Source organism: Saccopteryx bilineata, chromosome 12 (assembly GCF_036850765.1).
Source record: "Saccopteryx bilineata isolate mSacBil1 chromosome 12, mSacBil1_pri_phased_curated, whole genome shotgun sequence".
NCBI classification, from domain to species: Eukaryota; Metazoa; Chordata; class Mammalia; order Chiroptera; family Emballonuridae; genus Saccopteryx; species Saccopteryx bilineata.
Window position 1 is genome coordinate 28,339,989 of NC_089501.1, and position 17,832 is coordinate 28,357,820.

The 17,832-nt window shown below is 38.2% G+C and overlaps 1 protein-coding gene across 1 annotated transcript in view; it reads right to left on the reverse strand.

Annotated features, from left to right (window-relative positions):
* STX7 (syntaxin 7) overlaps positions 1-17,832 on the reverse strand; it is a 45,191-nt gene that overhangs the window by 5,853 nt on the left and 21,506 nt on the right. The window contains exons 3-9 of the mRNA XM_066248041.1: positions 8,787-8,856; positions 6,080-6,173; positions 5,266-5,403; positions 4,209-4,261; positions 3,590-3,686; positions 2,327-2,399; positions 383-465 (exon numbers count right to left, since the gene is read on the reverse strand). Coding sequence (XP_066104138.1) covers positions 383-465; positions 2,327-2,399; positions 3,590-3,686; positions 4,209-4,261; positions 5,266-5,403; positions 6,080-6,173; positions 8,787-8,856 — 608 coding nt within the window. The remainder of the gene's footprint in view (positions 1-382; positions 466-2,326; positions 2,400-3,589; positions 3,687-4,208; positions 4,262-5,265; positions 5,404-6,079; positions 6,174-8,786; positions 8,857-17,832) is intronic.

Genomic DNA, 17,832 nt, shown 5'->3' on the forward strand with positions numbered 1-17,832 from the left:
TGAAAAAAAAAAGGGAGGAAAAGGTAGAAGCGAACAGTGAGAAACAGAGGTTATAAAGGAGATTTCTGGCTTGGAAAGTCCCAGTGACATCAGAGGCTGCCAGAAAAGCCGGTGGTTCCCTGTTGCTCCCCTCAGTACTCGAGAAACACTGAAGTTCCTTCTCCTGTGGGCCACAATTCTGGTGCAAGCCTGAAAATAATCAGGCTACATCCAGTTTTGCACTGACTGGCATATTTCTGACCTGTCTTCCGTGGGATTTGAAATTTCAACATCTCTAGCCACTTTAAGTCTGAATAGACACACACACACACACACACACACACACACACACACACACGTCAAAAGTCTGAGTTAGAAGACAATTTATTACAGTTAATATTACCTGGTAGTCTGATGCCCGTGACAGTTGTTGGTTTGCTTGCTGCACATGCACCTCTGCGTTTTCAACGTTGGCTTCTATGCTATCTTTAAAATAAAACACACACATTGTTAACCAACACATGTGCTGATACTTGCATGATCACTCTCTAGAGCAAGAACTGCACAAATCATGAGGTTTCATTCAAGGTCAGATTAAACACATTCATTATTCAAACAAAATGTCACCTCTCAGTAAGGCCTTCCCTGACGACGTAAAGCAGCAACATCTTCCACTGCCAGCAGCCCCGTCCTTATTTGGGCCTGGCCTTACTTTCCCCAAAGCACTTATCAACATTCTTTTTTTTTTTTTGACAGAGGCAGAGAGAGGGAAAGATAGAGACAAACAAACAGGAAGGGAGAGAGAGGAGAAGCATCAATTCTTTGTTGCAGTTCCTTAGTTGTTCATTGATTGCTTTCTCATATGTGCCTTGATCAGGGGGCTATTTCAGAGCACGTGACCCCTTGCTCAAGCCAGCAACCTTGGGCTCAAGCCAGCGACCATAGGATCATGTCTATCATCCCACACACCAGCCAGCGGCCCCGCACTCAAGCTGGTGAACTTGCACTCAAGCCAGCAACCTTGGGGTTTCGAACCTGGGTCCTCTGTGTCCCAGTCCAATGCTCTATCCACTGCACCACTGCCTGGACAGGCTCAACATTCATTTACTTTACTTTTTAAAAAATAATTGTCTCTCTTTTTTTTAGATTATAAGATCTATGTAGGCAGGATCTTTTATTTGTTGTTCAATTTCACCTGGATCCCCAATGCCTGGATTTAGTAGGCACTCAATAAATATTTGTTGGATGCATAAATGGTTTTAGAAATTTTACCCTGTGACCTATGGGGGTGAGAGAACAGACTAAGAATGGACAGATAATAGTTACATTATAGGTTTGAGTATTTCAATTGAACCACATTCAAAAAACATATTAAATGTATTTTTAGATATATATATTCTCATATTTCAAAATGATAAAAATGATCAGGATCTTGATCAGTGCTGACAGTTACATCTTAAATGAATCACTATTACATTTAAAACTTAAAGTGTTAGTCACTAATTCATTTTTAAGAATTTTTAATAAAAAAATTTTGAGCACCTAAGTAATATTACTAAACTAATCTATTAAAAAAACTATTGGAATGAATGATCGAGCAGATAGATACCTATTTCCTTCCATCTAAAGGCAAGATTGCAGACATAATTATAAATAGCACAAATTTCCCCCAAAGTCCTTATTGTGATGAGAATTAAATTGGAATAAAACTAAAACCAGAGGCCCTGGAAATAAGCTTGAATGATGTTACATGGTGCCCTCCATGATCTCAGCAGTAGGCCTGATTAAATCTAACTATTTTGAAATAAATGAGGCTGGAGCCAAAAACAAGATTTATTTTAGATAATGCCGAGGGTGATGCTTCATCTGTTTAGACTATGCTTTTACCTGCAGCGGAACCAAAAGGCAGAGAAGGAGCAGTGACTTATCTCTTTTTCTTTCTTTTTTTTTTAAATGAGAGGAGGGGAGATAGAGAGACCCCTGCATGCACCCAAATCAGGATCCACCCCGCTCTGCCCACCTGGGGCCACTTGAAAGTGATGTATTTTTAGAGTCTGAGGCAGAGGCTCCACTGAGCCATTCTCAGAGCCCTGAGCCAATATGCTCGAAACAATAGACAATTCAGCTATGGCTATGGGAGAGGAAGAGAGAGAGAGAGACAAGGGGGAGGGAGGAGAATGAGATGGCTACCTCTCCTGTGTGCCCTGACTGGGAATCGAACCTGGGACATCCACACGCCGGTTGACATCCTACCGGCCAGGGCCAGAGCAGTTCACTTGAGAACTAACCACAGGTAAATTGCAGGCAGCCTGCTAACACCTCACGAAGCCCAATCAGCAGGACTTACCTATCATATCTCCTTGCTCATGAATCATTGTCCCCAAGTGTTTAAATATTTCATTAATATCCATAATATCAGCCTAAGAGAAAAAGGCACAAATTATTATAATCAGAAATTCAGTCCCCAATTCATAGAAGGGGAAAATAAAAAAAACCTAAACCACCCTACAGAGAAACTTAATACATAAATTTTAGAAATATCAGAAAATTATTTTATTATAAACAATCCCAAGAAGAAAAAACAGTAACCAGTTCTCTAAAATAAGTTTGTGACATTAAAAATATCAAGCCAGGCAGGACGGAAATGAAGGATCTATGTTAGGAAAGGGCTGTGACTGCTGAGCTTGTTATATAATCTGATTTGTTCTGTTATCACAAGTATTAGTTTTGCTATTTCCTCACAAGGGTAAAAAATATTCTTGTTATATTTCTAGTAAAAATGTATACACCAATTTGACAACTTAAAAGAATAAAACATTAGGTGTAACATCTCATATTAATAAATTTGAAAATACAATGGAATAGTGAAGGATAAAAAAGTTATAAATTTACTCTTCTTCAATACAAAATAACTATTATTTTGCCTGACTAAAGAGTAAAATTTAAATACTTTATTCAGGAGGGGTGGGGCAATTTATATATTCCTCTCGTGTCTTAATTTCCCCAAATGTAATATGGCAATGACGGTGTCACAGTTCACCACTTCAGAGAGATGTTCTGAAGACTAAATTAGACAATGAACATATAGGGCTTATCACACAGTACTTGGCACATGGAAGCCCTCAAGCTGTAGCTATCATTAGCTATTAGTATCTCAACTCCTAGGGAACATGTAATGCCCTAAGAACTAAGGTTTTAGACCTCTTTGATGTCATAAGCATACTAAAGAGAAATAAAACACAGTTTAAGCCCTTGTAAAAGTTATTATTCATGCAGGTGAGATGTTTATCATGTGCCATGGGAGCCATCCAGACTCGCTGAACAGACATTTAACTCTAGACTGTTATTTTTCTCAATGCCAAGGTTAAAAAGAATTAAAAGAATTAAAAAAAAAAGAGTAGAAGAAAGTAGGTTCTCTCATCCCACCACAAAGTCTACAGAGATTATTTTTTTAAAAAGAGGAATTATTCTAATTTACATGAGAAATGCCTCCAAATTGATATATTTATTTAGTTTCTTTTCTCAATCCCTGTCCCAGCATTAGCTAAGCATCCTGAAGACAAACTCACTAAGAACAGGCAGCAGTCCAACTCTATAATGTAAAGCTTACTTCAAGCTGCTTAATAGAAGACTCTCTCTCATGAATAAGGCGGAGGTCATCCTCTGTAATTTCGTCATCCTGCACCTGCACTTGAGGTTGAGTTTGGCTAATAAAAAGAAAAGAATATGGAAACAAGAAAGTCTGTAATAAACAATGGAACTCTTTCCTAGTAATATCAAATAGAATATTTTTTTCAAAGTCAGAGAATGCTCAGATTCTAATATGACATAAATATTAATCATATTTTATTTATATTACCTGTTACTGACACTTTTTAAAGTTATGACTTAGTTACCAGAAACTATATTGGGCAGCTAGGTATTTCCTGTTGTTTGATTTAAACCTCACACAAGGGAATAATGCATATCAAATAATAATTAAGAGATAATATTCACTTGGAAAAATAATTACGAAGTATTATTCTTGTATTAGAATATTTTTATATATTTATATATTTTACAATATACTATATAATTTTTCAAAATTTTTATTTTTTATTTCTATAAAGTAATTTAGGACAGTCATGATATAATATACTGAAGGTTTTAATTCTGTGCTAGGGAACATAATGTATAAAATTTATCTGAATAAATATCTTTCAATCTGTATAATGTTTTAGAATTCTTACCTTTCCCACGATACAAGATTCCTTTCTTTTGAGCTCTCCTCAGGAAAACCGCCCTGAATAAGTTAGCAACAGAGTGGATTTGAGAAGGGGCAAAGAAAAAACACGAAACATCATATTTTCCCTTATAGTAATGTAGACTGATTTACATGGAATGTAAATAAATATATGTGTAGAGGGAAAAAATTTTTGTTCCAATATTTTAGGTTAACTACCTCAAATAATAATAAAATTATATCCTAAGATGACAAGGATAACAATCATTAAATATTCCCAAAAAATAAAAATTATTTAAATAAAATAAATATTATTTAAATAAAATGTAAACTACTCTTGGAAATGGTATCAACTAAGGACTTGTGATTTCCTTTAAAGACTAATTCAAAATTCCACTCTAAATTCTCCTTTCACTTATCCTCCAGGTTATATTTCTACAGATGAGTATTCTTCAGTATTTGTATGATACTATTCTCCAGGTTATATTTCTACAGATGAATATTCTTCAGTATTTGTACGATACTATTCTCCAGGTTATATTTCTACAGATGAGTATTCTTCAGTATTTGTACGATACTATTCTCCAGGTTATATTTCTACAGATGAGTATTCTTCAGTATTTGTACGATACTATTCTCCAGGTTATATTTCTACGGTGAGTATTCTTCAGTATTTGTACGATACATTCACTCTGCTCATTTCCATCTTCATACAACGCAGGAGTAAAGTGCTCTCTACACTAGCATGAGCACTAAGCAACAGCTTCAAGTTCTAGTAAATGTGGGACTTATTAAATCTTTTCTGACAAAATATTTCTATATTTTTAATATAATCTGTAGGTTTTTTTGTTCCACAACCTGGACAAAATAACTACACAGTAATACATAACACCATCACCGTTGTCCTTCTTCAAAACTGAGAAGAAACACTTGAAAATTACACAACTACTGATTTTCTAAGACAGTCACAGATCTTCACGACTTAAAAACATGCCAAGGTTGTCGTTTCAGGGACCTCTATGGAATAGCACGTTCGCTTTTACGGCACCTTCTAACATACTTACGGAGACTCGGGAGCTGGCTCGCACTCGAGCTACGAACTCCTTCTCCTTCTCGGCAGCCTGCCTCTGGACCTTCTGAAAGTTTGTCAGGGATGTTGTGAACTCGGCCACTAAGCGATCCTTCTGTATTTTCCTTTGACGCTAGAGGAAAGGGGGATGGAAACCTACTAGAATCAAGCTGTGAAGTGCGACAGAATTTGCAAAAGTTGCTGCTCTTTATTTAATTCTGAACTTGTCACCCACTCTCCAATTACTGGGCCTTACTGATTGATTCTCAAGAACATGAACATTTTGACAACATGTTCAAATATTGTCTAAATTTACCCTGATGGCAAAAAGGCCATAATGCTAAAATCCTTACTTCAAATTTTCATCCTAAAATTGGAGCCATGATTTTGAGGTTATTTTAAAGTAGTTCTCCTTTTTTTTGAAAATAAAACCTTGCACTCTTACCTAATATTACATCCACTAAATAAGCAAGGAAATAAATATGTGCCCCTAGGAAACCTCGCATGTTGAGTGAGTGCGCAGGGGATATGAAGTTAGTCCTCGAAGGCCAGGAAACAATTACTCAGGTGGCATTTTCTGAGCACTTACTTAATTATGGGTCAGGGCAACTGCATGGAAATAATTTTTGCTTTATTGAACCACAAGATATTACCTGTGCAATTAAATATTGTTTTGTGTTCTGTGAAATAATCTCAAATAGAACTTCCCTTCCCAATTTCCTTTCTAGCGTAACAGTTCGCAGATCCCATAATACATCTGATTCCTTTCACATTCAATACATCAACAATGTGTTTTTAAAGCTTTATACCTGTTCACTGGGAGTGGTGGGCAGAGATCCAAACTCTTTAATGTACTTATCTGTTTCTTTGGCAAGTTGGTTAGTATACTGCTGATTCTGTTGCCTAAAGTGAGGAAACACACATTAAAGAAAAAGAATTATTATACTTCTTTAAGTTACTACTCGGCCACTTGAATCAACCCTGGTGAATAGTTTTATAAAAATCACTTTTTTTATAGACTGGCTCCAAATTTCTCGATGAAAATAAAATTTTCAGGTTCTATTCTTTAATAAATATTGAGGAAATATTACATGGGAAGATCTTTATTCATACAGAGATTTAAGTATAACCAGCTCATTAAGAAAGAAACATGACTCAAGCCAACGTGAGACTGTGAGATGTCTCATGCTTGAGATACTGGGGGTGTGGAAGCATTTTATCTGCATCCCACAACTGGGAGGTTGTTAGTAAGTAAAGAGGGTAGCCTTAAACTTGGCCAATTTTAGGGTACATCTAGCCTCTCATATTTTTCTACCTGAGCATTTATATCCTATAGATACATAAAAAATAGAAAAAGGGGAAGAGGCTATAAGTAATAGTATAAATTTACTATTATTTAAGTTCACTGCTGAAAAAAATTGCATTTTTCCATAGAGTGAACAGGAAACAATAAAAACAGTAAATTATATCAGTATCTTGCTAGCTAGCTTCTAAGTAAAAAGGTTTCTAACTAAAGAATGTGACACTAAAAAAAGACTTGTATTCATGTGGTGCTTTATAAATTACAATATCAGTACTGCTCATATATATTATTTCTCATTCTAAACATGTATAGATCACACGTAGGAGCCTTTAAAATAATGAGATACTACATAGGACTATGCTTAAATACAGATACCTGCACTTAACTAATAAAAAAGAATTATAACCTTTTTGTATGTATGTCCTGAGTATCTTATTTTTAATATGCCTTTTTAAATCTCTAGAAAAAGTAATATAATTGAAATTCTAAAAGAACACTAATGATGTCTATATATTTGAAATCTTCACTGTAAACCTTAGCAAAATATTGTAACTATTAAGAATTGTGTTTTCCAACTCCATTTTACTTTATTTTAACCCTTTGAGTAGTATGAACGCTCATGTATGTCCTCGTGCCTCCTGACCATCCAGAGTATGACTTTAACAAAAATTTTTATTTTAAAAATGTGTAAGGCAACATTAAAAAAAAAGGTAAATGTATGTTCTTCTTGTTCTCATAAATTGCTTATCAAACAAACATGATTTTAAGTTAATAAAACTGTAACTGGGGCCCTGGCCGGTTGGCTCAGCAGCAGAGCGTCGGCCTGGCGTGCAGGAGTCCCGGGTTCGATTCCTGGCCAGGGCACACAGGAGAAGCGCCCATCTGCTTCTCCACCCCTCCCCCTCTCCTTCCTCTCTGTCTCTTCCCCTCCCGCAGCCAAGGCTCCATTGGAGCAAAGCTGGCCCGGGCGCTGGGGATGGCTCTGTGGCCTCTGCCTCAGGTGCTAGAATGGCTCTGGATGCAACAGAGCGACGCCCCAGAGGGGCAGAACATCGCCCCCTGGTGGGCATGCCGGGTGGATCCCGGTCGGGCGCACACGGGAGTCTGTCTGACTGCCTCCCCGTTTCCAGCTTCGGAAAAATGAAAAAAACAAAACAAAACAAAACAAAAAAAACTGGAACTGGAACTAATTTCATTTTTTGAAAAATAACTCACTCCCGGGTGTCAGCAAGCATGAAAAAAACTCACTACTCACAGGGTTTATAAATGATGGTTTAGATTTGGGCATTTTTACCAGCCTGACATCCATATACAACAGAAAAGTACAACACAAATTGGAGATAATTATAAATTCTTCAACCTGTACTTCACAAAAATATGAATTATTATTACCTATCATTTAATTTTTTTCCTCTTCATTTTTCCTTCCAGAGCAAATATTGTTTGGCATGTCATTTATTACATAATATGTAACTTGAAATTTATAGCTGTAAGAGTGCTGAACTAAGACTTAAAACTCAGCTCTAGACTGATGTTGGGCAAATCATCAAACCCCCAAATAGACATGTTTTCCTTATAAGCAAAATAAAAATAGTTCTTTTGATTTATTTCACTCTAGTTTTAAAAGGTTCACATGAGAAACTGTGTTAAAACAGATGGTAAAATCTGTAACACCACAAAGTATTATTGCTGTTCTTCTAACAGCATATTAATTTACTGAAACATGTATTATAAAACTGTTTTTTTTTTTAAAAAAAAGAAACAGAAACTAATGCTTTCTAAATTTAAGAACATAGGTATAAGCTTTTGGGGACTAGTTCATACTGGATATGTACTAGATAGAAACCAAGCAAACATGATCACTGTACCACTGTAGGAATTGGTAACTATGGGAAGTAAATTACACACATGCAGAAGCTTAGAGTATTATATTTCAAAAACCATCAAAAACAACCTATTTTAGAAGTGTAAGAATAGTCACTAAAGAAGTTCCGCTTTGATAGAGTAAGTCATACCTTTAAAAAACAAACATCTGTCTACCCTGGATGGGAAAAACACAAAAGCTTGGTGCATATAAGGGAAAAGAAATACTTTATTAATTTTCCCTTGTTTTCTCCAGTAAATGTAACACTACACACTAGCAAAGAAATATAACAATAGTTATTTTTCTCATCCTTTTCCTTTTTTCTTGTTTTGTTCAATTAAATACTTACAGCTGTTGCCGTAATTCAGGTGAATCTTGAGGTGTCCCAAGTTGATTCAGAGTTCTCTGTATTTCCACAGCTATTAAAATGAAAAAGAAATGTATAACTGTTATAGATGTTATGGTAACAGCAAATAAGTTGGAAATTAATATAAGCAATTAGCCAGTTAGAAAGAGATAGAAAAACAAAGATAAATATAAAAAACAGTTAAATAGAGAAATAAATGGCTTAGTGGCATGTAATTAGTGATAATACATTAACTTTCAAGAGGAAATCGTGTGGAGGCATCAACACAGGACACTGACTTGTGCTCCAGAAGGACTGTGTCCTTCCCTCTCCCATCAGAACATTTAGTACAACGGCACAGGCACTCTCACTTAAAAGTTGTAAGAAACATAACTGTAGCAATTGCATAATTCATGGAATATAAAGTAAAAGAATTATAGTTAATAAATGAGGGAGGAATAACAGAAGTAGAAAACAATCATTTTTCAATTATCTCTGTAATAAGTGACTCAAGCAAGGATCATCAAAGAATGCTAAAACCAAACGACAGTCACAGGAACTTAAATTATCACCATATAGATGACATTAATTATATATAAAAGTGCTAATTTCATCACAGATGAATTTGCAGCTTAACACAATAATCAAATGTAGTGCAACCAATGGTACAGACTGACACTATGAGCATCCTGACAATGCAGTAAGAAAGTCACAATATGACCAATGCATTCTTCTTACCAAAATATTGAACCTGCATCTGATCATGAGAAAAAGCAATCAGACAAACCTCAAGTGGGATCATCTACAACACTGGCCTGAGCTTTTTAAAATGACAGTGTCACAAAAGGAACAAAACTGAAAGCAAGAGAATTTTCTAAATGGGAGAGCCCAAAATAATAAAACACACAAAAGGTAATAAGATTTTTGACTGGATTATAAATGGTAAAAAATGCTATAAAAAAAAAAAAACTGTGGGGATGATCGAATAATTAGAATTTGAAGTTTGAATTTGGAGTGAGAAATATTAAACAAATGTTGAAAAAGTGCCAACAATTAGTGGACCCAGGTGAACGGTATATAAAATGTTTACAATAAACTTTTTTGTAGGTTTAAAATACTTAAAATTAAAGACTAGGGGTTTAAAATTCATGCTAAACTCACAAACCGGAAGTTTATGACCACTGCAATAATAAACAAAACAAAAAACTAAAACAAAACAGAAAAAACAGCTCTTCACAATAGGGAAGGGTCCCACAGTTTTGTGTATGTGTGTGCACAAATAAACTGCCAAGTAGAAGTAAGTTGAAAATCCATCTCAAGGTAAAGAACTTTCACATTTCCAAGAACTAGTGAAAAATAATCCAACCCACCTGTTCTTTTCATTTAAAGTAAGTGGTTTACTTATATAGCTTAACTGCTCTAAAACAGCCATATGTATTTATGGGATCAAGGAAATGATTGTATTCCAAAAGATAAGATAACTTCTGTTCACTGAGGATGACGTAATGAAAATTGCTTGCAAGTCAAAACTGAAAAATATAAATACTGAAGAAGAATCACATAATATAAAGCAATTGTTAACCATTCAGTTAGTTTCAAAGGAATTTCTTTTCATTTTTATTTTGGCAGTAGAATCTTATTTTGTAGGATGGAGAATTCTTGTTCGCTGTTTTTAACTTGTGGCTGCTTGCAATTATATATATATATATATATATATATATATATATATATTACAATATATATATATATATATATTTTTTACCTCAGCAGATGTTCTTGGACTATCTTATGGGGGGTTAAAGATTTTTTTTTTTTAAAAAAAGCATGTTGGGAAAAAAAAAGAAAAAAAAAAGCATGTTGGACTAATGGAAGTATAGAACCTACCTCTCTAGGGATTTATTTCATCTCTAGAGGGTTCTTGTCTTTTAAGCAGGTCAAAGTAAGTGAGAAAGAATAAACTGTTCAATAAAAGATATCAGGAAAACTCACAAACCACTTGGGGATTAGAGAACCCTATCTTACCTCAGATAACAAACTAAATCTGCAACAAATTATTAATTTAAACATTAAAACTTGAAATCATTAGACTGCTTCACAATACTACAAAAATGTATGTATTACATGATCTAAGTTATGATCTTGGAGTGAGGTATAAAATAGTATCTAAATATGACACAAAACTACAAACCATAAAGGAAACTATGACAAACTGACAAAACAATGTTTAAATGATATATGAGAACCATATGCCTATGTTAAAATACATATAAATAACGTGTTTTTGTGTATACATGGGGGAAAATCTCTGCAGCATATAATGAGCAAAGGGTTAATATCCCTAATATTGAAATAACTTCTATGAATTGGTAATAAAAACAGCCCGTGGAAAAATGAACAGAAGAGATCATCTGGAAATTTACAACAAGAAAAGAAAATGTAAGAAATTCAACTTTATTGGTAATTAACTTTTCACATATCCAATTGGTAAAAAAAATCAAGAAAAATACGCAAGTAAGAATTTAATTATAATCAAAAGCCTTAAAAACAAAAGGCAGGGCATATATAAGAAAGCAGGAAGGACACCATGTTGTATGAGGATCTACTTCTGATAGGCCAAGTGGGAACCTACATCCACCAAGAGGTTAATTCCTCTAGTTTCTTTTCTTTTTTTTTTTTTTCTTTTTTTTTTGTATTTTTCTGAAGCTAGAAACGGGGAGAGACAGTAGACAGACTCCCTCATGCGCCCGACCGGGATCCACCCGGCACGCTCTGCCCACCAGGGGGCGATGCTCTGCCCCTCCCGGGCGTCGCTCTGCTGAGACCAGAGCCACTCTAGCGCCTGGGGCAGAGGCCAAGGAGCCATCCCCAGCGCCTGGGCCATCTTTGCTCCAATGGAGCCTTGGCTGCGGGAGGGGAAGAGAGAGACAGAGAGGAAGGGGGGGGGGTGGAGAAGCAAAATGAACGCTTCTCCTATGTGCCCTGGCCGGGAATCGAACCCGGGTCCCCTGCACGCCAGGCCGACGCTCTACCGCTGAGCCAACTGGCCAGGGACTCTGTTTTCTTTTTTTTTTTTTTAATTTTATTTATTCATTTTTAGAAAGGAGAGAGAGAGATAGAGAGAGAGAGGAGAGACAGAGAGAGAGAAGGGGGGAGGAGCAGGAAGCATCAACTCCCATATGTGCCTTGACCAGGCAAGCCCAGGGTTTCGAACCGGCGACCTCAGCATTTCCAGGTCGACGCTTTATCCACTGTGCCACCACAGGTCAGGCCCTAGTTTCTTTTCTAAACAGATATATGGAGCAGCAGCCCGTTCTCAGCCTTTCTGCCTAAGGGTCGTACAAACCCTGACAAGCTGTGAGTGGTGATCCCTCTCCATTCCCATTCACTGGCTTTTCTGGAGGCTGCAGAAGATACCCAGTCCCGACGTTAGCAGAAGCCTATCCAGAAAGTGACTCCAATTGCAATGCTCTTCAAAATGTGGTATTTATTTGAACAGATCATCACATTCGCTGGCACCTTGTATAAACCTGCTGATACAGTAAGTATACTTTGCTGTATCCTAAAAAAATAGAAAACATGAGAAGGAGTTTGCTTTCAATTAGATGAAAAACGAGCCTTAACTGTGTGGTCTTGTTATGCACGCTCATATCTCTAGTACAAAACCAGTTTCCGAGGACACCGGTCATCTCTCCCTGCAGGACACTACCCTAGTCCAACATATTGCTCATATCTGCTTTTAGGATTTGGAAAGCAAGAGCAATATATACTTAGAGGCCTTGGAAGGATGTAAGTATGCCAGCAAGTAGAAGATAAGATCTATGAAAATATAGGGTCCTAAATAAAGAATCTCAATCCCTTAATCTGCATAGTTTGTTGACATGCTCCTGCAAAGTAAGTGATAAAGTACTTTCCTTTAGAGTTTCAATACAAAGAGGCAACGGAGCTTGGTGAGAATTATGCTGCTTCAACCCATTTTACCAAATATCTCAAAGGCTTGCCAGCTCTTGCTTCAACTCTCCGAAAGAAAAGGCTATCCAGCCTGTTCAAAGTGGTGGTACAAGCAGCTCTACAACCTGGCCTTGATGACCCGGTTGATTTAATGGTAACTCAAGTGCCTATGTATTATCAGATGGTATGTAAAAGCAGTCCCAAGTCCCACCAGAAAAAAACCCACAGGAGTCCCTTAGAATCCTGAGGCAAAATCATGCTGTCTTTGGCAAACCGATGTTATCCTTTTGAGGAACAGTTTTGATCTTGCTACTGAACCTTGGATTAAAAGTAAACAATGGTGTATACTAGGTAGCCAAGTGACCAGAGCTGCCCACTATGCCTTAAGTGTTATGTGACCTCGTTGATATACCTTACTATATACATTCATTCTATGCAAGTCTGTCAGCCTGTCCCTCACCCCAACTCCTACGGCACTGATTCCCCTTGTCCAATGAGATAATAAACTAGTAATAAAGGAATAAAAGCCATATATAGGCTCGCCAACATGAACTTCCCCTTCTCAGACTAACATGATTACTGGCAATGCCATATACCAGTTTGTAGCAACAGCAACCAAAAGTAAACACGGGATACAGCACTTCTCTCACTGGTGTCAGCAGCCGCTGAGTGGCAAGATGATTACGCTCCTCCCACCGTAGTGGAGGCAGAATGTTATATTCACTGAAACAGTGGCACTGTAGATCATCTCAAGGTTCTGCCAGCTTCCCAATCCATGTATTAGTCACAATCACGGAAAATACTTCACACACCAGTGCTTCTGAACAAGATATCCACTTTACAGAGGAATAAATGAGCAGATTCTCCCAGGACACTGGGATTCACAGCCCTGCCAGTACTGCATTAGCCAGAACGTGCTGGGCTTCTGGAATGGTCAACGGCCTATTGAGGACACAATGACGGTGTCTCCTGGGAGACAGTATCTTGGAAATGTGTCCTACAGGATCTTCATGCTCTCAAAGGACAGCCACTCCAGGGTGTCCGGAAAGAAAACTTAGATTCGGCAACTAAGGGGTAAAAGCAAAGAGAAATATTTCACATTTACACCAAAATTGCCCACTGGCAAATTTTCTTCCATCCCTGGAGGTGTCTTAGAGATAATATAAGAAATGTAACCACGTCTTCACCTTAGTGGAAGCTGAGATTGCATCTGCCCATTTGGTGCCAGGATAGTATAATGTCGCTGACAGAGGAAATTGTGAACAGAAGTAAGCAAATCATACCAGTGTGAGAGGGAGAAGTGCAACAATCTTAGGAGAGTGGCTGGAGGGAGCCAAGCAGTCTGCCACGTTTAATCATACAAGTTAGCACCACACAGCATGAGAGCGGGAGCAACGAGGACCCTAGTCTGAACATCTGTGTTACTCCAAGCAGCCAATGTGCTGAATGAAGACCCCAGGAACACAGAAAGACTACTGAAGGAGAGAAGTATCCCTACAAACTGCACCCTGTTTTCAGAGGTAGAGCAGCAATTACAGACAAAAAAAAGAGGTTTCTGGGTAGATGACAAATAGGATGGCGATATGAAAAACTGATAATCATTTCCAGTTTCTCCCACATCATGTCTAATAGGTTTCATTTCATTATTTAGCCCGTGGTCTCGTGAATTTATGGGATAGTTATATTCATTTTTCATTGGCTTATGTGCAATTTTAAAGAAAACTCTTGAAACATAAAAATGAAGAAACAAATTCTTCACGTAACCATAAAGAGTTTCTTGAGGAAAAATTTACCTAATACATGGAGGTAGGCTTAAATCAAGGTGCACCTCTTCGCCTGACTGGGCAGTGGCGCAGTGGATAGAGCATCAGACTGGGATGCAGAGGACCCAGGTTCGAGACCCTGAGGTCGCCAGCTTGAGTGCGGGTTCATCTGGTTTGAGCAAATGCTCACCAGCTTAGACCCAAGGTCGCTGGCTTGAGCAAAGGGTTACTCGGTCTGCTGAAGACCTGCGGTCAAGGCACATATGAGAAAGCAATCAATGAACAACTAAGATGTCACAACGAAAAACTGATGATTGGTGCTTCTCATCTCTCTCCGTTCCTGTCTGTCTGTTCCTATCTATCCCTCTCTCTGACTCTCTGTCTCTGTAAAAAAAACCCAAAAAACAAAGAAAAAAGATGCACCTCTTCAAGAGTACAATGAACAAATTAGAAATTAGTTTTACACTTTTCATTTTTCATAATTTGGAACTATTTGAGTCATTATTTCTAGGCAGAAAACTTTAAAGTATATATTAAATTTTTCATAACATCAAGTGAACAATATTCCCTATACATCCAAAAGAGTGTATTGCTCTTTCCTCAAAACCGAAACAGTCCCCTCTCTGAACCTTCAGTTTTACTCCGCAAGACGCAGGTCTGCTGCCCTCTAGTGAATCACTTAGAAAATGCTTCACAGCAAAGAACATTCAGGCAGTCCGGAGGTTACCAACAAGATAGGTTCTGTAGGTTTTTTCTTAAATTGAATTTGTATATAAGTTGAAACAGGTAGCTTTATCTATTAAATGCAACTTAGATAGATGTTTGTCTTAACATAGTATTTATTTTTACCTTTCTGTGTATAACAATCCTTAAACATTTTTTTTCTTTTTTTTTTTTGTGAGGGGAAGGGAGGCAGAGACAGACTCCCACTGAGCACTGATGTGGATCCACCTGGCCAGCCTACTATGGAGCAATGCTCTGCCCATCTGGGACCCTTGACTTGTTGCAACCGAAGCCAATTTTTAGCACCTGATGCAGATGCCATGTAGCCATCCTCAGCACCCAGGGCCAACTTGCTCCAACTGAGCCATGGCTGCAGGAGGGGAGAAGAGAGAAAGAAGCAAGAGGAGTGGGGAGAAGTGGATGGGCGCCTCTCCTGTGTGCCCTGACTGGGAATTGAACCCAGGATATCCACATGCCAGGCCGATGCTCTATCACTGAGCCAACCGGCCAGGCCCACTTAAACATTTTCAAATACAACCTTAAACAATCTTGGACGATGCAGAAGATGATGGACTTGTTGGCGAGGATGGGACTGGGGCTAGCGAGTCAGGTTTGATTCTGCTGCTGGACTTGGTTTCTTAAAGAAGGCATCAAGGGAGGTTTGTACAGGGCTTTCCTTTTTCTCATCATAAATGGCCCTGTAGCATCTCAGGCCTTTGGTAACTGCACAGTAAACTTTGGTGAACCTCTCCGTATCAGGATCTTGCTTCTCTACTCTTGCCATTCCTGCTCCAAGGAGACAAAAGTTTTTAGGTCCCTGTTTTCTTCCCTAAATGCTATAATCTGATGCTCTGGTTCCATAAAGTCTTCATTGGTTAGCTCTTTATCATGAGGGTCAAGTAACTCTATGATAGCATTTTCCCTGATGTGCAACTGCAGTTGATTACCTCCTGGTGCTCCATTCATAAGTACGAGTTGGAAGTTAAGTCGATGTTTGTAACTCGGGGACTTACTTTATACATATTTTTAGTTATAAAACTGCAGGCACCAGTTGGTATCAAAGGCTATGTAATATGAGAGCCTGTTGGAGTTCACTGAAGACCAGGGAAGACGCTGTGTGACCAGTGCAGTGGCAGGCTGCAGACCACCCTAGCAGGCCCATGGAGCACCTTCAGATAACTGTCTCCAAAGAACGGAGGACAGAATACAGCTATCTTCTCTTTTAGCCTGAAACACCACTGTTGCTCAACCCAAATAAGTCAGAGTTGTAACAGCCAATCACAGAAGAAAATGATTAGTAAAAGCCTCGGCAAGTGACTCTGAGATTCTGACTCCGTCTCACCCACAGTAGACCGAGGAACAGGCAGAGTTTAATGCTGACCAGGAAGCAGCCTTGGGGCCAGGCAGTCTGATCTGGAAACCTGACCCTTCTTCAGCCTGGCTGATGACCTTGGCCAATACACCCAACGTCTCCAAGATATTACTGCCTCAAGAGTCAAACAGAGAAAATCACCTGAGTTATCAGGAACTTCAACTGACACAATGTATGCGAGCCCCTTGTACTGGATATACGGTGAGAACTCAATGAGCTCACACTATAAATTGGTTTGTTTTTCTCCCGAAGTCAGAAATGAACAAGAAGAATATTCTATTCTTACTAACATAACTTATTAATGTGAGTCATGCTTTTGGGGAATACTAAAACTTAATTTCTAATATACAGGGGGTCCTTGGGTTATGACAGTCTCAACACACGACGTTTTGAGTTTACACTGCTCACTCCCATAAAAACTTAAAACAATTGAGACATGAGTGTTTTGGCTTACACTGTTAGCATCATACTTACGTACTATGTGGGCTAACTAGTCTGGCTGCGCGTGGCGGAAGAATACGCAGCAATGCGCCGTATGAGTGTTGGCGTCTCCCTGCACACTTCCCTACACCATTTTGGACTGTTAAAAGCGCAAGTGTTCTGTTTGTGTAGTTTTGTTGGTAACTTTTTTCTGTTACTACAGTACTGTGTACAATACAGTACATTAATGTCCTTTTCCTTTTTCTGTGGCTTAGTTGTGTTTTTATATTCTAGATTATGAGTTTACAACTGTGTTAGGATAGGTAAATGACAGGATAGGGTGTGTTTTGACTTAAACCAAAATTTGAGTTAATCACTGTCATAGGAATGGAGTTGTGTAAAAATCTGAGGACCCCTGTGGTGATAAGAATTGGAGAGATAATGATACATATCAATTGATACAAGATAGTTACAGCTCATACTTAGGAGGGAAGCCTCAGCTAGCTGACAAGCATCTAGTGTTATATGCAAGTGACATAATTGAAACTAAACTGGAAAAAAAGAAAACAAGTAAATGTTAAAAGAAACAAACTGTGGATTCCGGCCAGGGCACATAGGAGAAGCACCCATTTGCTTCTCCACCCTTCCCTCTCTCCTTCCTCTCTGTCTCTCTCTTCCCCTCCCTCAGCCAAGGCTCCATTGGAGCCAAGTTGGCCCGGGCACTGAGGATGGCTTCACGGCCTCTGTCTCAGGCACTAGAATGGCTCCAATTGCAGTGGAGCAATGGCCCAGATGGGCAGAGCATCGCCCCCTGGTGGGCATG